The sequence below is a fragment of the Triplophysa dalaica genome, chromosome 19, assembly GCF_015846415.1.
Source record: "Triplophysa dalaica isolate WHDGS20190420 chromosome 19, ASM1584641v1, whole genome shotgun sequence".
Lineage (NCBI taxonomy): Eukaryota > Metazoa > Chordata > Actinopteri > Cypriniformes > Nemacheilidae > Triplophysa > Triplophysa dalaica.
The window spans coordinates 12,170,913-12,195,692 of NC_079560.1; the positions used below are offsets into that span (position 1 = coordinate 12,170,913).

Here is a 24,780-nt window from a genome sequence, read left to right on the forward strand (position 1 = left end):
TAGTTTTCAGATTTTTTTATGAAGGAGAAGGGAGGAAGCATTAGATGAAGACAGAAAAAATGGAGGAGATGGGGAAAAAGTAGGACACTTTTGTTCTGTTTGCGACATCATATCGTCTCTGCAGTCGGCTGGTTGCGGCGGAGAGTTCTTCATGCCCGTATAGAAGAGCCAGAAGCTGATGATAGAAGAGAAGTCTTAAGTGGTGCTTTATGTTATATGATAGCAGACTCAGCAGTTCAAAAGCAGATTCTCTTTTATGATGAACCGCTCCAGATTGACTGATAAGTAGCGATATTACCATGCGATTTAATAGCTCGCAGCATTTAATCTAAGAAATGCACTCGCAAGCCTATTGCGTACTGTTCTTTTTGACAGAAGCTTGTCTCCCTTTCATGTTTTTAGATGGTGACTCGTCTGACGAAAAGACAGCGAAACAAAACCCCCTGATATAGTGAGTGTTCTTGCCAGACATATTCTGAGCAGTCACGGACGCTGCAATAAATTGCAGACTTGTTTACAATCTGGTTGACCAGTCTTCAGGTGTGCTTGGACAAGCAAGAAACCAGTGATAAACAACAGCCAATGAAATTGCAAAAGGAAAGAGCATGAGGACAAGATAATGGCAAGCAGAGCCCAAAAAAACATTGATGTGCGTCTACACCCCGAGCACCGTCTCATCCGTAATGATTTGCTCCTTTTATGCTTTATTTGTTTAATGCATGTTCAGTGCTAAAACAACAGAACATGTTGTTTTTGACATGGTCAAGAGTCCCTTCTCATGTGGTTATGTTGTGTTTTTATAGCAACATTATTTTAAAATCATATCTATAAGTTGGTAAGAACAGATACATGCAAGAGACCTAGGGCCAGTTGCATAAACTGCTTAGACTAATCGTGGAAGTTAGTCATCTATTTTTTTTCTTCAACTATGGTCATGACTTCTTTAAGTCAGTTACATCAAAAGATAGATTGGTCTACTTGAAATATGAAAAGCAAGACTGATTAGTCCTAACTAATTGCTTGTGAGACAGCTCAGTGAGACAATGAGTTATTAAGATGAAGTTTATCCAACGGGTCCCTGGTCTGTGTGTTTAGTGGTAAAACTGTAACATTCAAAACATGGCAGACAGAATGTGCACAGTTTGACAGTTTTGTATTAAATATTCAAATTGTATTATATTCAATTCATGCTGCTATTTGTATTGATTGTGTAGCCTGTGACATAAACTAAACAGACCAAAACAGACCCGCAACCAATATACAAGAACCCTTGACTCGTCTCTGGTTGGAGAAGGCAGTTGACATGTAAGCCAATGACTCGTTTTGTCATTTATTTCCCACGTGCCTCCAGACTGTTGCACTTGTCCCTAAAATGGAGAGACTCTCCTATGCCGCAAACTGCCCCCAGGGGTTTTAAAGAGAAAGGGCCAAATCTATGACACTATTGTCATATCACATTATCGCCAGCGATCACATCACGTTGGGGCATATTGCATCATTTAGGAAGCATAGAAATGTCAGCCATGCGGCCTGGTGTGCATTTTACGTGCAGTGTGTGTAACATGCTGACCTCTTTGCTTCTCGTAGGTTTCTGTCTGTTCTCTCATTCTCTATTTATAAAATAGGGAAAATCTCGAAATAAAAAAAACATGAGGGCATTGAAGGGCGGTATCTTACAATGCATTGTGCATTTTAAATCATTTTACTTCTACTTCAAATAACTTTCTTTGCCTTTATTTTCATTACCAATTACTGATGTTTCACCATTAAAATATTTAAAGACATCTGGGATTTGATCGGATTGCGGTTAAATTATTGATATTTTACTTATCATAGATGTACGTTAGTCTTGTACACCAGCAAGGTTACCACACAACGGAGTCAGCTGTTTCTACACCACTTACTCTGATGCTGTTCAAGGTCGACATCTATTGCACAGAGAACAGACACTGGACAGTCGAGAGCCATAACACATCCCACAACTCCAAAATAAAGATGCTTCTGGGAGACGCACTGTAAGCAATCAGAGTGAAAGACAGAGAGGACAGAAATCAGAGATGGGCTGAGGCAGACGGAGAAATGAAAAGGTAGCTCCTACACCTGTTTCCCGCCAACCAAGAAAAGAGAAGAGAATTCCTCACATACACCTGCATAGCTCTTGATGTTTTCCTGTACCCCGTGCGATTCACATACGCACTTCATTTTTCCCCTGACATTCTTCAAGTTAACGACTCCATAATTACCCCCACACAAAACTCCACACAACCATCCGGGAGGCTGAAACGCCGTACGTCTTTGAACTTATCACTTACAGGTGTTATCAAGGGAACGTACCGCGGCCCACTCCATTTTTCTCTGATTTATCTGCAAACCACAGGTGCGCAGTCACCATGGGAACTACTGCACTTGTGAAGAGGTTACCCAAAAATCATTCAGTCCAGCCAAAACCCAGTCAGGTGTGATCCTCCAGTTGCCAGTCAATTGTGATTCCATGCCTTGTCAGTATTTCTGAAATTTTGACACAGTCAATCATAGAGGTTTTTTTTACGCTTTCCTTACTTAGTATTCTAAGGCTTGTAGTTTTGCTTACTGCTCAGTAGGCCTGTTCATATGTTCAATGCAAAACTTGCATTTCCATTTGCCCTTTCTACCTACAGTAGTGGCTAAAAGTGATGTCGGGGAGGGGAGTATATTTGTACAGTATTTGCTTTTAATGCCTATTAAGGTTAGATTAAAGCATCAAAATATGCAATTACAAAATACAGTTTTTTATATGTGTTATAAGGAGATATGGGTTTATATTTGAATTAAAAAATGCATAGAAAAACAAAATGCTCACAGGAAATAAAGCATAAATTGACTGCCATTTTATCTTTAATCTGTTCATATGGCGCAAACACATGTTTTTCTGTGTTTGTGGTGTGTTTTAAGTTGTCCATGTATGTATTAGACACGTGAAATTGCAAAAATCTAAATGACAACACAAAAGATGCTTTCTATCTAAAATGCGAATGCTCACCCAGACCTGCCTGAAAAGCCTGGTGTGACCACAGCCCCAGAAATCCACGTAAGTTTGTGGTATAATTTGACTAAGACCGCCCAAATGTGTCCATATGTAAGGTGGACGTACCTGTCAGAACAATTGCTTTGGAATCTAATGTTCCAAATATGGTCAGAGACGTTACATTTACGTCACACGCTTGCATTACTTGTCCAATCACTACTCACTTTTCAGAGCGATGAGCTTTGTCAAAAATCTGCGTGTTTCAGAGAGGCGGGACATAGAGGAGATACAAACTAGCACCGAATGTGGAGAATACAGCGTTTTTGAACCTTGTGACCGTGTATACGCATTACATCTAAAACAATCGATAATATTTTTTATATCTCCTTTTATTATATTTGTTGATCATCTCTGACTAACTTACTGTATGTCTCCTGCTTCTCAGATTTTTTCATGCGCTTATTGATTATGAGTTTAGATAAATCATTTTAAAAGATCTCTTGATAAGTACAAACTTAATTTGGCATCTTTTTTATAGGTTATTTCACATTCCTTTTCTTTCATTGGTTATAAATGGCAAAAATGACAGTTTATTGTGTGGATGAAGGGGAGCACAAAATGTGTTTCTTTACATTTTTGAAATTACACTTGATATAAATGCATTTAAATTCATTTTTGTCTGGAGGCCTTGACTGTGGTTGGCGAGATAATTTTGGCAAAAGAAATGTTGTTTTGTTTGGCGTCCCTACATGCCACACAGATGACGCGTGACTTCTGATTCCCCCCATGTTGTGTGTACTCGCTGTAATCATCCCACCGCCCCCCCCCCCCCCCCCCCCCATTCTGCCTACGACCCTCATTTTCCTTTGTTTGTTGTGTTGGCGGACACCGAGATAATAAATCTTCGCTAATGTCACTGACCAACCCATTGTGAGCGCAGGCGCGGCAGGACACCAACCAAGAGGATCAAGAGGGAGGAAGACAGAGAGAGTTTAGCGGAGGAGATGGATGAGAAGAAAGAGATGGCTCTTGTGAAGGGTATAATGGAGAATGAGTGAGAGGGATTGAAAGAGGGATTGTGCAGGAGTTGTGCCGTGTTTGCCTGAGAGGATCAGTCCTGAAACAGACCTAAACACTGCACTCCAGCTAGAAGCCCTGCCAACACACACACAACGACACACACACAGACACTCAAATAGGACAGTGAGAAGCAACAAGATTGCAGCTCTTGTTTGTGTGTGCTGATATCTCCTGGCTTGCTACAGGTGTCTGCTCTGTTTACATGGCAGATAAAAGAGAGGGTGAGTGTGGCGAGTGATAAATTGCACTTGTTACGGTGTGATTTGTCACTCTCTTTCCCACAGACTGACCGCGTCCCCTCCCCTCCCTCCATCTTTGGTGGACAGTAAAGTGCCACTGTGGATTTTTCTCTTTTCTGCAACACTCAACTGGAAAAGGATGTGAAATCACAATTGCATTAGATCTGAAGTGTGTGTGTGCGTGTGAATTTTGTCCACAGCCGAGATGGATGGTGTTGAAGGAGACATTGATTGAATCAGCCATTGTATTCTGGGGGAATCTTTAGGCACCTTGTGGTTTGTTTCGATTAAGAGTTAAGGAGTTACGATCAAATTTGAAGCCGATTCTTGATTTTTAGAATACAATTTGTTCTAAAATATGCTGTAATGTTGCAATAGAAAAACCTTGTATAGACCACTTCGGAAAACATAAGATATGCTGATCCAACGCTGGTCCAGACGAACTTCCTGTTTCAGTTTTTTAACACTACACAAACAAAATACAACCAATGGAATATTTAGAACTGAATAAAAAAGTTAAAAAAATAAATTTAAGATTTAATTATAAATTTATGATTTTAAAATAAATTTAAAATTAAATATAGGAAGTGCTTCTGAACCAGTATTTACATTTTGTGAAGTGGTCTATAAGACCCTTTTGTTATGTGTTATGTTTAAATGCTGAATCAGAGTGACCTAAAACTTGTTTAGCGGTTAGAGTTTGTCTTATTTTTAGTAGATGATAGAGAAACAGCTTTTGAGCTTTTCTCTTTAAAAAGTAGACTTTTGATGCAGTTATCTGATGTTCCTTTAATCTGATCTGTGTGCCGTGTTTCTTTTCATGGTGTAAGCTCAAGTGTTTGAGAAAGAATTGGATTTTTGACAGAAAGCTGTTTGGATGGCTAAGGGTAGTGTTGCATGTAAACCTTGAGTATATTCTATTCTATATGTAGCCTTTCATTAATTTATGAGGAACATCAAAGCTGTCCTATATTCAGTCTATGGGGTGTAGAGTTAAAGGTTTCTGGCGAGAGCAAAAGCTTTACATTGCACAAGGTTGTGTGTTTGATGTACTGTATATCTACAGTCTGTGCATCTTCCTTCTGTTCGCTGTTGTGTGTCTTGTATTTGTTGGAATAACAACCAAAAGAAAGCAAGCAGGTTTGGTCACAGATGTGATTAAGAAAGTGAGGCTATTAATGTATGCTAGTATCTGTTCTGTTGAGTTCATATTGAATGTGAAAGAGCAAAGGCTGTTATTCATTTTATTTTCATACATTTTCACAAACAATTTCACTCCATGAAATAACACACTTGTGTGTCTGTTTGTGTACGTGTGTGTGCTTGTCCTTCAGGTCGCCCCCTTCCTCCCACGCCTTCATCCAGCCTGCTCCCCCCAGCCCCTCCTCCCCCCTCCGCCCCCTTGCACCAGACCGCCACCTCCATCAGGGAGTGTCAGATGCCCCTTTTGGACAGCGGCTCCTCCCGTGCCATACTGGACCCCCCTCCCGATGACGAGTTCTCTCCCAACTCCTACCTGCTCCGTGCACAGCCCCCCACCACCGGTAAGAGCGTATCACTGCACCGCCGCTTGCTCCATTCTATCCACCTCCCTATCATCATCTCTGAGCCCCTCCGTTCATCAAATAATCTCCACAGTCCTCAAATGGTGCCATCGCTGTATTCTGGATATTAGATCAGATATTAGTAAATAAGGTTAAATATAGACAGAAAGCATTTAACCTCCATAACATGATAAATTGTTATTTAAAAGAAAATAATTATATACTGTAAAGTTTATATGCAACACAAAATGTTTATATTCTGTATTTTATATGAATCAATGACTCTCTTTGCATGATTCATATTTAACTTTAGAACATTGATAAGTCACGCATAGTAAGACCACTCGCATTTATTGAGAAAAAAATAGGGTGGGATTTTTGTTGTTTTTTGTCTGAGAATTTTCACTTCAGAATTTGTTCACTTTCAAGTGTTGACAGATGAACTGAAGAATTACAAACATCAACTTTTTGCTTCTTCACTATTGTGCAGTTTTGTGAACAAGACTCTTCTCACTGTTAAATAAAAAAGACATGTTGTTTGTTGAATACAGAATTCAAAATACTGTAGATCAGCTTCAGTTCAACAAGCAATGTTCACAAATAATTATTTAAGATTCTGAATTAAAAGGCTGAACTATACATTTGATAAAAAATGTAGTTATCTAGGTGTATTTTTAGATGTTGAGGTGTATTTTTATTGCACTGCACTGTTCTCAGCTATTTTAAAGGGTCCACAATTTAAACTAGATGTTGTAGATAACCAGTATCAAAATTATTAAAATTAAAATAAATTTTATATTAAATAGAAATGTAATATTATTACCACAAATTAAATTCGCAAAATAAGCAACACTAGTAACGTAAAATCAACCAATGATTCATTCATGTTGCAAATCATGTTTCTCCTTGTTGCGAGGATAATCTATGTCTAAGCTGTAAGTAGGTTTGCATTTGCATTTAATGTTGCATTCGTACTATCCTGCTGTGTACGGGCCTATCTGAACAGACTTGTGACCGTTTTTTTAGGTCATGATTCACCAATGAAACTTTTTTCTCACTTAAATATTTCATCGTCTGGTTCATATTCTATTTTTTAACTGCAGTGTTCTGACATTTATTTTATTGGCATACGCTTGCTTATGAAAAGCATCACCAGTGGCATAGGTGTCGGGTTGTGTGACGGGCGGTATTGTTTTCAAATGCAGATAGCAGTCTGTTATGGGAAAGGAATCTGAGATGATTGTACCGCTCCCAGCCTGACACCCTCGGCCCCGACACAGCGGCTTTGTGCTCTCTCTTTCTGTCTGTCTTTCTCTCTCTCTCTCTCATTCTTTCTCTCTTCTTACACCCATAGACACGTTTAATGCAGATTGTGTAGTTAAACTTTAAAAAGATCTTACGATTCTTCTGAGACCCCTTTCTTTTGCTTTAAAATATCCTTTTGTGTTAATGTTACGAAATCAGAATTGGATGAATCTCTGATATTTTTAAGTATTTTTTTTATTGGCAAACACATCATTATCTTTCAAACAAAGCAGTGAATATATTCAAATGTAAAATATAAAAGGTGTTATTATTATTCATTTAAAGGGCTGTGATGTGACCTTTTCTGTCTGGAACCTGTTGACCTTGAATTTATTGAAGCACATTTCTTAAAAAATGAAAAGTGAAAGCTTTCGCTTCGGACCATTAAACATTTGTTTTAACATTAAAAATTTAGATTGATTGTTATTTATACCATAGTCATTATGTGGATATAAAACCACACTTTTCTTATTGAATTTAGCCTAAATTAAATTTGATGGTCAATTAATTATTTTATTATTTCGTATTTTAGTATGGACTAAGATTAACGAGGCAAATTTTGTAATGTATCTGCAGTATTTGAATTAATTTCAGAGTAGCATAGTTTCTTTTCGTGCTTTGTGCATGCTTACAGTGTAATTGATTTAGGACATAGTAAAACAACATCAATCATTCAATCTGTATTATTCATTATTATAAGTTTTATTTATATATACAATTTGTCTAAAAGCTTACGGTCACTTTACAATTTATGTTAAATGAACACCAAGCTTGTATGTGTGTTTGTTCTATAGTTTTGTGTTCCTCTGTTCTCTTTATATTGGAGATAATACTCTATGCTTTATAAGACTATGTTTATGCCCACAATGAAAAACTGTACATGAGTTCTTATAGTTCAGTGTTTAACTTGAAAATGTGTCATTTTCTGAGCTGTATTTTTAATGAACACTTGTCTTTTTTTAAACATTAAAATAAATAGTTTACTGTCCTGACCCTCTGAGAAAAATTTAGGCAAAAAATGTAGCGAATTATTTAGAATAATAATACTTCATAATTATATTCATCTCATTGTTAAAAACAGGCTATTAATCAAATAGTTCGAGATTGTAGCAATTATTGCCACATGAATATGATTAAACTTGTCCATTTTTTATTTCTACCAAGAAATTAAAGTAGATTTGCTATCAGTATAATTTGTTGGATCAGGTTCAGAATATTTTTCATTTTTCTTGTTCATACATAATCAAAGCTCATGCAGAATCATTGAGGAGATATTAAGGGTTCTACACACACTGGCAGACGGACACATTTTTTCGGAGAGATTGACGATTCCTGTTCTTGTGTTTCAACATCAAGCACCTTTTTAAATGAAGTGTTAATTAACTGTGAGGCTTTCCACTCTCCACACATAAAAAATTGTGCTGGTTGAAAATGACTTTGATACATAAATCATATTTTTATCAATCATCACAGCAAAAACGGAAAAGAAAAACAGATCATATGGTATCCACTGCATTTTTGTTAAATGGGTCATGATTCTATGAAAGTGTAATTATTGGCCTATTTTCATGGTATATGTTGTTTCATTGATATTTGCCTTTTATGTTCATTAATCTTTCACCTTGAAGGTTAATTACAGGCACCATGCAGTTATCTTATTCTTCTGTGAATGTCAAACACCGGCGGACTCAATATAACAATAATCATCCAGAATATTGTATCACAGAATTGTGGGGCCCCTGAAAAAATATTGATTTGGGCCCCCACTGAGGGACTTTTTATATCAAGTTATATCATATCACTTTGTCTATTTACATCTTAAAGAAGATGGTAATGCTGTTGTTAATCCTTTTTTTAAAAGTTCAACGTTTTTAAATGTTATATGAACTTATGAAACATTGTCTAAAATAAATACATGAATACTTTAAAAAAAATACATAATGAAAGACGATACATTATTATATAATAGAAAGATATAGAATAGAAAAATAGAAAAGAATGCAGTCATGTAAATAAATAAATAGCCCACTTAAAGGTTTCTAAACTCTTGTTGTGGTTGATGAAAATAATATGTTATTGCATAATATATAATTAAATAAAGCCAATTAATGTATCTATATATAAGCCCCACAACATAAATCGTACAGATACTTGTTTAAATAAAAACACTCTAAAAAGGTATTTTTTGCTATTTTAATACTTCTAGATGTTTTCTAGTATACTATATAGTTTAATGTTGTAATTATAGAACCCTATACGATCACTAAGATATACCGCAGTATACTAATAGTTTAGATTATGCTACAAGTGTACTTCTGTGTTTTTTTATGTGTGGGTCATTATTTGTTCAAATTAACAGGACTTCAAAGACCTTTGAGTTTCAGTGCGATAGCTTTTCTCACAGGAAACAGTGAAATCCATGTGAAGTAAACTCTCAGAGCAGCTCTGTGTTGTTCATATGGTTACGTCTTTATATAGTAAGACGCGGACAGTCAACTCCATGAGCATGACGCACCTAGTTACACATCTGCGTTATTATTTTAGTACCCCTGGATATTGCGAATCCGTCTCCGTTCAACATCATGAGAATTATAGATCCCACTTGTTAAGGAACATCTTAAAAGACTTGGATACAGCAATTCTCTGAGTTGCTTTCTTCTTTTTATGACATTTTTTATTTTTGCAGAAACATTTTCAATCACCCTTTCTCCTGCTATGTAACTTCACAAACACATACTTCAGCTGAGCTGGCTGCCGCCTTAACTCTGATTGGTTATGTTCACGAGCTATGTGTCTGTCTTTTAGACTAAACCATTATCCATTTTTGGGGAGCGGTAATTACAATTATTTAGAAAAGTGTTTTCGCACAATTGCATGCTTTTGTGGATTTTATTCAAATCTCATGTATACAAAACATGTATTAACATTTACAAAACAGGTGAATTTAAAGTACAACTGTTGGATTTTGAGAGCCTCCAGGGCAGTGGGGGCCCCTAAAATTGTCACCACCTTTCACCCCAATAGCCCCCAATACACATGTGAAATATACATCACAGTCAGATGTGACATTATAACAGTTTATTTGCCATCCGTACAAGAAACATACACATTTTATTTATTTATTTAAATATTTTAATAAAATAGACAAGAGTACAGTCATTTTTGAACCTCGCAAAGAAAAGGAACCAAAAATGTCATACTCCAATATTCGCCATATAAAAAAAAACACAAATGTTGGTCATTCCTGATATGGTTAGTACTATATCACATATGTCTATGTAGTGTTTTAAAATAAAACATCTCGAGGCAGTGTCTAAGGTTAAAGCTATAAAAAGTCATGGAATCATACAGCGCAGCAATGACAGACAAGTTGTTGAACACAGAGAGCAGGACTGAAGTGGCAGCGATGCTCTCTGCATCCGTGTCCCTCCCACCCCTGAAGGGAGAGTCACTGACTGCACTGATGTTGTTCTCCACACGTGCATGTGTGCGATCATGCTGCAGCGAGACGGGTCGCGCTCAAGCCTGACGGTCTCCGAGGTGTCATCCACGCAGGCGAGGCGTTCACGAGAACCAGAGCTGAACGCGCGTCCTGTCAACTCGATCGTTCTTTTTTCGTTCCGCTATCCCTCGGCTGTTCCATCAATCTCCCTCCGCCACAGAGTTTCCTTTCCGTAGATTCCTCTGTGTCCTTCCTCTGTCATCCTCTGTCTGTCGAGTCTTCCTGTTTTCACCCAGTTTTAAGTCCTCCGTGTGGCTCCTGGAAAGAGCTTCCCTCTTAGCCTGCTAATGCCGCTAATAAATTATTCATATGCAGTTTCTGTGCTGTTCTATTCACTATTTCTGGAGTGTTGTGACTGTGAGGGAAAAAAATGAAACGTTAACAAGGAAACCTGAGGTTTGTTTTGGAATGTTTGGTCAGAGTTTCGCGAGACGAATAAAGTGCCTTCATTTATGTCACTCATGCGTCTGAAGAAACAATATATTAGTGGACCTAAACATGAGTTGTATAATGAGATGTAATTGTGATGCTTTCCTGAAAGAGTGAAGGATGTGTTTAGGATAAATATGTAATCAGAGTAGGATGTTATTACTTCCTAACTAGTACATGCAAGTGTCTGACTGTCCAAACAATGTGTTTAGAATTTTGGCAGCCTCACTCACCATACCTCACTTTATTACTAATGAAACAATACAATCTCTGGCTTGATATTTAGTTTCTGCATCACAAGTGTCCCAAACAGAATACAAAATAGTAACTGCCATTGGTAGAACAACAAATAGTTCTTAAATCATGCATTGTAAAGCGGAGACAGAATTTGTTTTTAAGGGGTGATGTTACACACAACGTGAGTTTGTGGAGTTTAGCTGGCTAATGGATGCCAAGCATTGTCACAACTTGTCATATTAATGTAAGGGGGTGTAAATTAATTATAATAATTCTTTGAACGTGGCTCATCCTGTCAGGATTTACAGTCACGTCTTGTTTTATTTTGAGTTAAATATTGTGAAGCACTTTTTTGCACAGATATATATGTGCTTTACTTTTTATTTTATTACAAGGCAATTCCAGCATTATGGATATGTGACATCTTCTGTCAAAACTTGAAATATTAATTCTCAAAGAATATATTGCCAATATATTGAATTATATAATAAATATATACATGTTATATAAAATAATACATTTTATATAACATTTTATATACATAATATATAAAATATATAAAAGAGAAAAAAATGATAGATGTGACAAAAAAGATGCATGTTTTTGAGAGACAACATAGTTTGTAGGATTTCTGTGAATATAAATGAACAAACCAGAGGTAATAATACCCAACAAATGGAGAAGAGATAGCTCCTTATAGAACGTAGTATATTTTAATTTTCATATACCAATTTATGAGGAAAATGTACCGTGACAGATGTGGCAATTCCTTTTTTGATCAGACATTCCTGACTATGTTAAAACTATGCTTTAAAACCAACAAAAGGACTTTAGGAGAGACTTCAGATGGGTGTTATTTCTGCTCCAAATAAAGACAAAAAATACATTTAAGTGAGGTTCATGTTTTATTTAAAAAAAAATAGACTTCGCCACATGGCTATTTAATATATAAAACTTTTTTCTCACCACCACCGTGATATAAATGATCGATGATATGTAGGGTTTTGGTTATGCCGCCCACCCTCAGTAAGGAAAATGTGCTCGGAAGTCTGTGTGAACCAAAATCACGCAACGATTTTTATATGTTCTGTAATCACTTCATTAGATATTTTTATCTATCCCTGTTCAAATGTGGTGTGCTCATACCTTCGAATGACACTGTGAACATGTTGCTGACAAGGTTCACATACACCCACTCGGTGAAGCCACTGAAATATTGTTGGTTGTCAACTACTGTCTGCCCAGATATGTCGAGCGAGGAAAAAAACCTGGGTGGTGCGTGGCAAATTAGTTTGTGGATAGATGAAAGACAGAAGGTGGTTGCCCACCAATCATGACACCTCATCTCTCTATCTCTCTTTCTCTCTCTCTATCTCTGTCTCTCTGTAAACAGTCGACTCTGTAGCACGGAGCTCAATTACAGCCGCTCTGTCTCCAGGCTCCTCCTGCCACATTTAGATTGTGTCTTTTATCATTCCAAATTGACATTTATGCTTTTACTCCTATTGTTTTTCCACCGTTCCCACCGCTCATGTTGGGCAATTTATTTTAATCCATGTCACGGCATGGCCTATAGCCTAGCGAAGCTTGGCTGCAGTAATTTCACCAGTGCCATTCGTTGGAAACACAGAAAGCTGTCGTCCCGCCCATATTGCTCCGTTCATCCACCCGCATCCACCCCGCCAGCGCAAATACTGCTGTACTTCTCCCGTGCGTTTCTGTTCTTTTATCTTAAAAAAAATAATTATATCCGTGTAGATTGGTGGTGCCCTGAGAAGTTTATTTCATTTGCTTAACATAAATGTTGTGGTTCTGTTAAAAAAACTAAAACTAACATGATAAAATTTGTCAGTGTGTCAGTTTGGGGGCGGGCAAGAGATGTAACTTTTATATGACATGTTTTTGCCTAATTTCCATATTTCATTAATGCCAGACAGGAAGATTATTTTTCCATCTTCGGTTTCATTGATGTGCTTTAAATGCAAATGCATCTTTTTTGTTTTAAGAGGAAGATAAAGACCAGCAGGCAGAGCGGAAAGGGTTTAAGGCAGACGAACAGGCCTTGTGTCGAGCCCGCATAGTGTTGCTTTTCTTCTCTTGCTTGTCGACTATTTTGTCTGCCTCCGCCGCTCTCTCGCTGAATCAAAACTCAATTATTCATAAACACTGCTAAATGGTGAAGAACGGAAAGCTCTGAGAAAAAGAAACACAGCCTTTTGAAAAGAGAGAGTGATGGAGGATGGTGGGAAATAAATGGATGTCGGCGGCGGAGGACAGAATAGCTTCACAGCTGTTTCGTTTCTCAGTAAATCGAGTATTATGAAGCTTGTGTTGTAAAACCGAAATTTTGGAGAGGGAGCCGAGAATGGAGGAGCGGGAGAGTGGACTGTGTGACCTTACAAATGCTGGTGTCGGGAAAGAAATTGTTTCTTGAAGCTTTTTATTTAAAGCTCATAAAGTATATGACTGACAGGACTGTTTAACAGACAACATTTATAAACTAGACGAATGTAAAACTTTATTGTATTTATAGCTGTTTTTGTCCCAATGTCTTGGTCGAGAAATTTTACATTTACATTCTTTTTCTTGTGTTAACTTTCTAATTTTGAAGGAAAGCATGAAATAATGCTCTTATGGACTGTATATGCTTTCATAAAAAGTAGCTTTTCTGCATTTTCCTTTGTCTCATCCTAAACATGGTTCATAATGCCTTGGATTTGCACCTTGTATTGAGACTTTCCCCATGTGGGTTTGATCAGCAGCTTCTTCTTTTCTCTTGTTCATTTTAGAGGTGTTTTCATTCCAAAATATTATTGTTGTTTCAAAATATTTCCAAAAGCAAAAATGTCTTATCATTGAGACATTGTTGTATCTCTTTTGTGTTAAAATTAAATTGTCGTGGTATTTGTGGAGACAGCAAATTCATAGGCCTTCGTACAGACCCTGTACAACAATCGATATCTTAACAATAGGAAAAAAGCGACCCCCTAATTTCCGCCTTCTGTTCGGGCAAAGCATGCACACTTTACAGTGAGAGATTTTGGAACGAAGCTCTCCCACGTAACTCGGCACTAATAGCCATAGGCTTCTGTAATCTCTGCATTACTGTACTGACTTTAGCCCCCTTCCCCGGCTGTGCACCGCGAGTTTCCCGTTCTGTGTAATGGAGAGGCCCATTGTCCCTCTCCGATTCCAGGACTTCACACTGAGGCCCCCGGTGCGCTGTTCTCACATGTGAACACAATCCCACAAAAGCTTTTCTCCATTGAAGGCCACTGTCACACCAGCCCATTCAGAGCCTCCTTCTTCTGCGGCTGTCCCATCAATTTTCAGCAGACAACGCCAGGTCGCCTTGAAAAAAACAAAGAGCGACGCCTCGGCCATGGCAGCGCATTAAACACATTAAAAGCACAAGTTCCTCCTGCTTTTTGTTCGAGAATGTGGAAAGTGGCCGGGCCGGCTTTGATGGGCATGTCATTGGGCGATAATCCAGTGTTTTGAGGACCTTTGTTAAAGCCGGAGAGTTCCTACAGAGTTCCTCTGGCGCTGTAAGCTGAGAGAGCAGGGCTTTGTGCCCGGCCGAGGTTTGTTGCGCTCCGTTTTTCGAGCTCTCTGACACACTGCATGTAGAGAGATTACACAGCCCTGGCCCTCAGACCGTAGCCGATCTCCCGTTGGTCTGAAATCCTCTTTCATCTCGGAACCTCTTCTTACGGGATACAAAAGCACTTTGAATCCCTTGCTTTCCTCTTCTTTTCACAGGGCACTGAAAAAATTAGCTTCCGTTTGACCTTATGCGGCGATGTCGGGAGGTGTGGAGGATGGTGTGAAACATGTATTATCATATTTGCTGCATTAGCTTTGCAAGGCCGACCGTTCTGTTGAAATAAACAAATAAAGGGGAATATATGACAGCAATAAACCCAGGCAGTCGGTGGGGATAATTTCATTTTTTTAGCTGATAACATTCAAGACTATTGGTACATATGTTAAACTGAATACAGTGTTTGTTTATGTTGTTGGGAAGGGACAAGTCTTTTTTTTATTGCTGTGTGATATATTGAATGTCTCTATTATTAATTGACTGAAATGCTAAAAAAATGCATTATAAAAATCTACTACCATCTGTTGTAAGCAAATTAAAAGAACACTTGCGTACCTAAACACTAAATCAAAACAAATTATTTTTCTTCATATTGAATTTTTCAAAATGATGATAAATTTGTTTTTCAGCTAATGCAATAAAGTGATGCATTAGTACATTGAGTATTATTCTAGAATGTTAAAAATTTGTTTTATTTATTATGTTGATTATATTGATCTTCTGTCTCTTTAAAATATTCTTTATATTTCAGTGCATGTAATACAATTATGTTTCACTCCATTGTCAATTATGTATTTTACTGAATTAAATTCTAAATGTTCAATTGATGTTTAAGTTTATTTAGCATGTCAGGAGCTAGAAGAACATATGATGTTTCATTTAACTTTATTGTTTGCTTTCATTCCAATGCAGATAATTCAGCCTAATAAAAATCCAAACAGGTTTTTATTTCTTCTCCTAGCAATAGATTTGATCAACATCTTCCTTTGGTGTCTACTTAGATCTTATTATCCATAATAAATCCCTCTCTCTGTTTTGAAATGTCTTGCATTCTAGCGTTCAGTACTCAAATCCAAAGCTTTCACGCGCAGTTTCTATACAATAAACAGATGACAACTGCTTTTATTGAAGTATTGAATTACAAACTGTATGTCACAAGTGTTGCTATTTTTTCTTTTACCTTCAGGTGCATCCAGTCATCACAGTCATACCTCGCTTCGACCTCCTCTGCCCCCACCACACAACCACCACCAGTCGCTGGCAAATACCCTCAACCGCAGCTCCCAGTCCAGCCGCAGGAACCCCCAAAGCCACGCACCGGCAGCGGCCCCCACGGATGGACCCTCCACCCCTGAATCCGTCCAGCTCCAGGACAGTTGGGCTCTTAACAGCAGTGTCCCGCTGGAGACACGGTTAGTTTTTAAATAGCCTGACTGCTAGCATGGCTCAAAGCATTGCCTGACTGTTTGCTTTTTTTACGTGGTGTGATTCAGACACGATCAGCGATTCAGAACAACCAACATTTTGTATTGTGTGTCTACTGATTTAAAATTATAAAAAAAATACAATTTTACAATATTATACAATATATTGTCCATTACATTTTTAAACACGATTTACTTTGCAATCTAGAATTATAATGTAATCTAAATACCATAAAACTAATTATGATTGTTCTAAAGATAAATATATTATTATCTTTGAGGAGCATGTAACATTTTTTTAAATACAATTATATTAAAATAAATGCTTGAAAGGGAAGTCTGAAATGCAAATGAACACTCAAAAAAGTCTCCCTGACTCCCTTTTTGTTTCAAGAAACAATTGTGCTTGCAATATGCATTTTCTAAATGGTAAAACTTGCACAATGCACATTTGAGTTTGTAAATTCTTGGTATTTAATAAATGAGCCTTTTTTGGGATGTTTGCATGTGTGATTAGACCCTGGTCTCAAACACAAAAGACACAATCCCTATCACGCATCCACCCAGAGACCCTCCCAGAACACTTAGTCACACCCCATCACACACACACTGAATTCTGTCACACTGAGATGTGTCTGCTGCGTCTCCGTGGGTTGTATTTTTATTGTTGTCTTTTTTGTTCATGTAGTGTATTTCTTTTGCAGGGCTTGAGGGTTTCTCCCCTTGACTCAACTACACTCCTCTCTAATGCCATATGCACTATTTATGAGACACACTCTCTATTTGTGTCTGTTTCTTTTTCTCTTTTCGTTCCCATCCCCCTTTCGTTCAGATGTTTTATTCACCAGGTGAACCTACACCACAACCCAGTTCCTTTGATACTCCACCCAACAGCATACTGTGTGTCCAATACCACGTTGGCACGCACATATGCGCCACAGAATTCATGGGCAGCGTGCAGCAACTTGAGGCCACGTGGAAATAAATGCACAATGACACACACAACATGGGCCCTATTATACACCCGGCGATATGCAGCACAAGGCGCAGCGCAAGGGTTTTTGCTAGTTTCAGCCCGACGCAGTTCTCATTTCCTGTCCTGCGCTGAATTGTTTAAACAGCAAATGCATTTGCGCTCAATTGTGCCTCCATGGCCGTGGTCTAAAAAAAGAGTTTCAGGCGTATTGTTGGCGCTTTGCTTTTTTGAGGAGCTAAAAATAGACTGCGCCATAGACCAACTCAAACCTGGTTTAAAATCAATGGCACAATATTTTTTTGTTATGTAAAGAGTATGTTAGTAGAAAATGCGGCTCTGGGCGGGTCCACAATGCGCTTTTTACTTTATTTATTAAACAGAGGTAAGTGCAGCAGTACACAAACATGCCAAATATTAAAAAAATAGAGTACAATGTAAAAGATGATTATTGTGGACATAAAGATCAAAATCCGGCTTGTCCTTTAGATGCCTTTCCTCTGTGGAGAAGCGTCAAGTCTTTGCTCCTACAAAGTCAGTCGTGTAAATAACGAATCCGCCATGGCGCGAGCGCAACTGACTCTGAAAGGTAATGAGAGATGAGACTCTAATTGGTTTATTGCACGTTACGCCCCAAAAACACCCATTACTCATTAAGAGAATCGTGACAACCCGTTTAAACCATGTGCCCAGACACGCCGACCGTTTTCCCATCGTTACACTAGCAAAAGTGGATTCGGACAAGCCCTGAGTGCACTTGCGTCCTGCGCTTCAGACCATACGCTTGGATTGTGAAAATAGGGCCCCGTGTCCATCACCACCAGTCATCATTAGACTCCACACAGATGCTCTCTCTCCCAGAAAAAAATTCACACTCCCTTTCAGACGATGCGAGCACCGGCTGAAAAATAGGTCATGCGGTGGCACGCATGCAAAGCAGGGCTGCAACAGCGCGTACGGGATACGAGAAGTTCTGCTTTGAATTCTAGAGCGCTAGCAGGGAGAGGAGAACAAGGCCATATGGTGACAGATTGGTTGAGAGTCACAGAAAGTGAGGAATGCGCAGCTGTCACATGAGATGAACTATCTCAGCGGTTGGGAGTCTGGGGGGACCCAGGTGGGACGGCAGGCAGGAATTTGGAGAATTTACGAATATAATTTTTACCCCAACGTGCAGCTGCATCCTAGTTCATCACCTCGTCCATTTTTGATGGACCTAAGGTTAAATATTCCACACACACTCTCACATCCTTCAAACGTATCATGCTGCCTCCAGACGTTGGACGGACTACCCACAATCCTCTGATACTTCAAACCTGCAGATTATAATGACTTCTGTCAGGGCAAATGGACGTGACCTCAAACACCCTCTACCTCATATTGCTTTGTCTGTAAGACAGTCCTGTCTGTCGTAAAGTGCAAAGCCAGCACTTCTCTCACCGTTTTGTCCATTAATACTGCCGGGTATTTACAGAGGCAATTTAGAGGTGCTCTTAGCTCTGCCATATTTTCTTCTATTTTTTTATAGAGGGGAGTTGGTTGGTGGGGTGATTTGACCTACTATTTGATGTGTCTCTCTGTCCTATGGCTATTTGGATGTGTGTGCGCGCCTACAATTTGAAGTAGTGCAGCTACCTGTTCGGAAAAAAAACGTCAAGCCATATGAAATTATTAATATAAAGTGGCTCCCTGCATTTAAACAAACTATATTTAATATTTGTGCTATGTAGCCAATAATTATGTTATATACTGTATTTATTTTATTTACAGACATGGAAAATGAATAGACCACTCCATTGTTCCCTTTAATCAGGATTTTCTGCATGTATTGTGGCATTTCAATTTATTTATATAGCACTATTAAACACAACTAACGTTGACCAATGTGCTGTACAAAGAAAAAAAAACATAACAAAATTTTAAAATACAAAGTTACAGATAAAACTACAGAACATCAAGAAAAGACAACCTCATAAACAATCATTTATTATAAGACAAATCAAATAAAAAAGTTCAAGTCCAGTGTGTGTTAAATTTTAACAGAAACAAACCTCAGCAATGACAAGAAGTCATCCAACAGCAATGTGAGAGAATCCAAAGATGCATAAGAGCTGTGAAAAAATTGGTCATTTGAAAAATGTAATGTAAACGCAACAACAGAGTTAGTAATACAACACAGACAAATGAAACAAGTTTGTAAACTCCATACTTTTAAACTTTTATCTTGTCAGTTTATGTATATTGTCTCCTTGCGTTTTATTCCTCTTGATAGGATGAATAAGTTCCAGAATTTTGTGAATTGAATGACAGATAATGTTAGATAAAAGGAAACATTTTAGAAATTTTAGATTAAAGATGTATAATTAGATTAATGAAACAATCTCGAAATAGCATAAAAATATTACAGTTTTCCTCTGGAACATGTCACTGTCCAAACATCAGTATGTTTGCGAGTGTGTCAATAGGACCATATCAAAGGATAGAACTCTTAAGCTCTGAGAACTCTCCTCTGCTCCACAGCCTTTCATTTTTACCCTCGTGCTGAAGAAACAAGTGTTTATCCAGAAAAAAACGGCCCTGCCACAGAGACAGAGCCCAATTAGAGGTGGTTTGCTCGGGCTAAAACTCCTGCAGTGCCCCCCTGAGCTGGAGCTAATGACGGCGCGCTCCATCTTAGTGGACGGAAATGGGAGAAGATGCTCTATTAAGCGTCAGGGAAGTGGTTGTGTCTGCCCGCTGTCTTTTTCTTTGCTTTATCCGTTCTGTCGTTCTCCCCCCGGGCTTGTTTGAAACGCCGATGTCATTTCTTTCCCTTGTTCCGCACATGACTTGTCATCCCCTTAACAGGCCTCTAACTTGTGAAGGAAATTACAGAGGAAAAAAGTCAACTTTCCGGCTCAGATCCTAGGCTATCAACAACTGTTTTTGTCCTCCGCCAGCCTTAATGCTCCATAATGCACAAAGCAGACTTTAATATCTCGGAGCATGTATTAATACCATGGGAGCAGTAATTTACATTAGGTCTCTGAGCGGCGTAGACTGTGCGGTGGGGTTATGTACTCTAAATGAATTTTCGATAAGACTAAGTCGAAGCGCCGGTTCGTTTTTTTACCCTAGATGGCCGAAGCGTGGAAACTTCAATTCCCAGAAGGAACAAAATGGAGACGTGTTGTGCGACATTATTTCCTTAAGTGGATGAAATAGCTCTTATCTAGACACACTTTACTAGATGGAGACGGATGAGAATACAGTGGATAGAATGTAACAGCCTCTCTGTTGGACGTATTTGACAGGCACTGTTGCATCTGGCGTCTTATATTGTGGAGACAGTAGATGAATGACCTGCTTTTGTGTCTGTGTATGTGAGGGAAAGTTTTCAATAGCCCCTTTCAATGGACTCCAGCATTAAACTACTTCTGGTTGGCTAGGCTTCCCGAAGATATTTATCTTTTGGTTCTGTGCCGGTAAACAATAGGCTCACATCTATGAAGAAACGTTGGGTTTTAGTCATTACATGCAAACCACAAAGCACTTTAACCTTGTAAATGATGTTCAACACCAAACCGAAAACGTTGTGACCGATTTTGAATTCCAATTAAGCGAAACATTTTGGACTTTTTGGACTGTTTATATTTTTGTGTGGAATACTAATAGACCTTGCGAGATGCTTTTGTTTGTTTTCATTCTGGTAAATCTCTTGTTTGCTTGTTAATTGCTCTGGCCCCATCTGCTTCTCCCACAGGAGCGGAGAAAAGGTGTTTACTGTGAAAGTGAGATTTTTTGCGGCTTTGTCTCGTTTTCGCTTATTGCCGCGTTTCTCGGTCGTGCTCTGTTTGCGCTGCATGGTGTGGATTGTTGGCTGGTGAGATGTCCCAGTAGGGCGTGCATCCTGTGATTGGCACAAGCGGTTTATTTGCTTAAACAAGACGCCAAATTTTTTTCTTTACAGTACAAACGTCCAAAAAAACATGCATTAGGAAAAGTTTTAGGCGGGGTTTCAAACCATTTGCGTCCATGGGGAAATGTAAATCGGATTTAATGCTCACTATCATCAACCTCTTGAATCATATTCTTTCTCTAAAAAAAATTTAAATGTATTCTTTTATGTCTTATAAACCTTTTTTTCCATCATAAGATGTTTATAAACCCACTAGAGTTATTTGGAATACTTAGTGATGGATGGATGTGCATTCAACCTGGAATTCCAGTAATTGTTAAGCATTTTGCAAGATTTGAAGATCGTATGATTCTACACGTTTCTTTTTTGTTACTTAATCTGTTTATTGAACTTTTATCACAATGAAAGGATACAGATACAGGAGAACAGTAATGTTGATTATCGACGGTTTAATCACAAAGTTGTAATTGGGAATGATCCGCGGGTCTGTCACTGATGGTACACTGAAGTTCAGTACTATCTCATGCGGAAGATGACGTCCCTGCTGACATCCTATTTATGTTTTAAATTATCCTAATATGATAATCCATTCCATATTACATTGTCAGACCTATGGGGCAAAACCGATAATTATTACCAAGCAATGACTAGACGGGAAAAAGTAAATAGATAAATTATTTAAATGAATGATTGATGTTGTTATTGTTATGATTAGAGCCTATTCGTAACATTTTCATCTATATAATGTCTTTACTTAATAAAAGTAAACCAAATAAATGCATCATAAAACACAGTAAATACCTAAATAATCAGGGTCTTGTTAAACTGATTCTTAACCTCGTTTTAATATCAAGCTGTCATGTGTGAAATAAAGTCCTTGAACTGGTGTTTAAATTGGAGTTTTCCCCTCATTTTAGCACACTGAAAGTGGCAACTCTACATGTTACAGAGTTTGCTTGGTTGCATCTGAAAAGTGGAACAAAGAATTTCAAGTAATCCAAATAGACCCACAATTATAGGCTCAATAAAAGACCTCAAGCTGGAGGTTCAAAAACGTTTTGAGTGGTTGATCTTGCCTTTCAACAATTCCGAGGTTGGGGATCATGGGTTCAAAAAGGTTGGTGACCAATGCTTTAAAGCATGTGCAGACTTGCACTTTTGTGACTTCATTGATCACTCGTACCAAAGGGTCTGATCAGTGTTTCTGATCTGCTGTGAGGTCATCCTTTTTAACCAATAGCCATAAACAATTGCACAAGGTCGTGTTTAAAAGACAGGTAAAGCCAGACTCCACTCCCCGTGAATCCACTTTCTGATACACATTGCTACAAAATTGTCTTTCTGTTTCAATTCCTGTATATTTACTTTACACCCAATACCCTTAAAACCTCAATGTGAAGAACACAAAGTTCCACTAAATAACAATAACACTGGATATCAATTAGTTTAGCTGGTCCCTGCCATTTTGCAATTAGAGTCCGTCAGACTCTTGAAGGATGATGTCAGACGTGAGTTTGCCACAGGGTCTGGTCTCTCTCTCTCTCTTTCTCTTTGTATGTGTGCTCATTAATCAGTATGTGTGTGAGTGAGCTAAACCTAAGTGTTGTTTTCATTACCTTGTAGCAATAGCGCAGGGGTTAATGACTGCGGGTCACTGTATCAACATGTTACAACTCTAATGCTTTTATTGGCCGCTTCCTTCTACCTCCTTCTCGATCTTTCTCGGTTTATACTAACTCTCCCTTTCACACATCCCTCATCTTCTCTCCTTCCGCAGCAGTCTAATGTAATTTAGCCCGGAGGGTCGATTATTCACATGGCCCCCAATGTCTGGCTTTAACGCTTCTCTTAAGTTGATTTATCTAACACGTCCGTCAAAGCTTATGATTAAGTAATGGCTCGACTTCAAAGGCGTTCTGGGATATTTTCTGGTCTTGAAATATATATTTTTGACTGCATTATTTATTTTTTGGAGAGGCTTCTCATATGCTATTGTTGAGACGCGTGATGCCTCTGCTATGGAGGCTGGTTTCATTTCAAATGCTATGCTGTGTGTTTTGAGCTGAATACAGATTGCAGGCATGTTTTAGATGAAGAGTAAGGTCTTGAGTAACCTTGAGTCGGAACATGTCCACCACACAGACGGACCATGAAAGCACAGTTAGAGATTGCACTGTTAGTGCAAGGCCACACACAAACACACAGAGTAAATGCAGCAGAGGAGAGAATGACAGATTTTTCTCTATACCCACTTCACAGATCTCGTCCAGCTTGTACAAAAAATGCAGTTTAAAACTCCGCTCTGAATGCGGCCCACATGTGTGTGCTGTAGGAAGCTGACTGTGCCATTGACAACCTGTTACTACTTTAGTTGGCTTAAGCTTAGAGAACTCTTTGAAATTGTAGGTGTTTAACAAACACTGAAAGAATATTCTGACCGCAGGCTGTTAAGGTTGTCAAAAACATTGTTTTCGATTTGCTTACATTTAAAATTAGCCTAGTCTTGTTTGACGCCGTGTCTACGTCGGACACGACCAGCATGACACAACAACGGCTTGTTGTTAATGGGGTTTTTATGTTGCCTGGTACTGTATCTATTGTGGACAATATTTTAAATGATAATGAGTTCTGATGCATTTTATTGTCTTTTATAGTTTTGCGTCGCGTCCGGCGTATACACGGTGTAACCATTATATCACAAATCTTGTATTTGAAGTGAAGAAGTGGTTTTGCTAAAGCCTACTTCTATGTATTAGACTCTAAAAGAGTGACTTTATATTAGACACATTATATAGAACTGATAAATACATGCAAAATGTATAGCTTCATTTTTATATTATAACTCTCTCAAATTTCACAACCCCAGGGAAGTCGGCGCTCAAGTAAAGCTGTTATTATGAGCTACAGTATATAAATGTTATCTGTAAGCTAGCTGGAGGAGCTGCAGATCTGTGGAAAGGCTGACTTGTTGGCCAGTGCTCACGGGTGGTTCTGGCTGTGGGCAGCAGGGAGCTGTTTGGATGCATAGCAGGGGGGTGACAGAGAGGCCTGTTGGTGTCAAGCTGGACCTCCTGTCCTGAACAAGACACATGGACAAAGATCTAAGGCTGGTTTAGCATCGGACCTCAGTCTGAGCCAGACCTAGCGCTCATCAAAGCTCGCCTGGTCAACTGTCGTCGGCTTTCATCCCTGTCCCATCTGCCTTCTTCCCAAAACACACACACACATACATACACAAATCCCTCCCTCGCTCTCCTCCGGCCCACCCTTGACTGTGCACCACGGCAACCAGATCTGGCATCACAGCAATGACAGAGCACTCCACACATGCACACATACTTGATGAAGACACAAAAGTTTAACTAACTGCTTTTCTCGTACTGTATGTTATTTCCATGTTATGCTGATCATCTAAAGTTATTTGATTGTATAGAGGGTTATTGTGGCTCAGCGTGCTCAGAGCTCTGGTATTCAGCATCCTGCTGAGTGTTACCAAGCGCAGAGTTTTAATGGCAACCAAAAAATCAATTCTGTCTGCTGA

The 24,780-nt window shown here is 38.6% G+C and overlaps 1 protein-coding gene across 4 annotated transcripts in view; it reads left to right on the top strand.

The window, feature by feature from the left end:
• The window catches only part of tenm2b (teneurin transmembrane protein 2b), a 107,942-nt gene that overhangs the window by 36,240 nt on the left and 46,922 nt on the right, over nt 1-24,780 (top strand). For 2 of the 4 annotated variants that reach the window (XM_056731894.1, XM_056731895.1), the window contains exons 2-3: nt 5,658-5,867; nt 16,131-16,356. In XM_056731894.1, the coding sequence (XP_056587872.1) occupies nt 5,658-5,867; nt 16,131-16,356 (436 nt within the window). The remainder of the gene's footprint in view (nt 1-5,657; nt 5,868-16,130; nt 16,357-24,780) is intronic. The other 2 variants (XM_056731896.1, XM_056731897.1) reach the window with 1 other exon arrangement.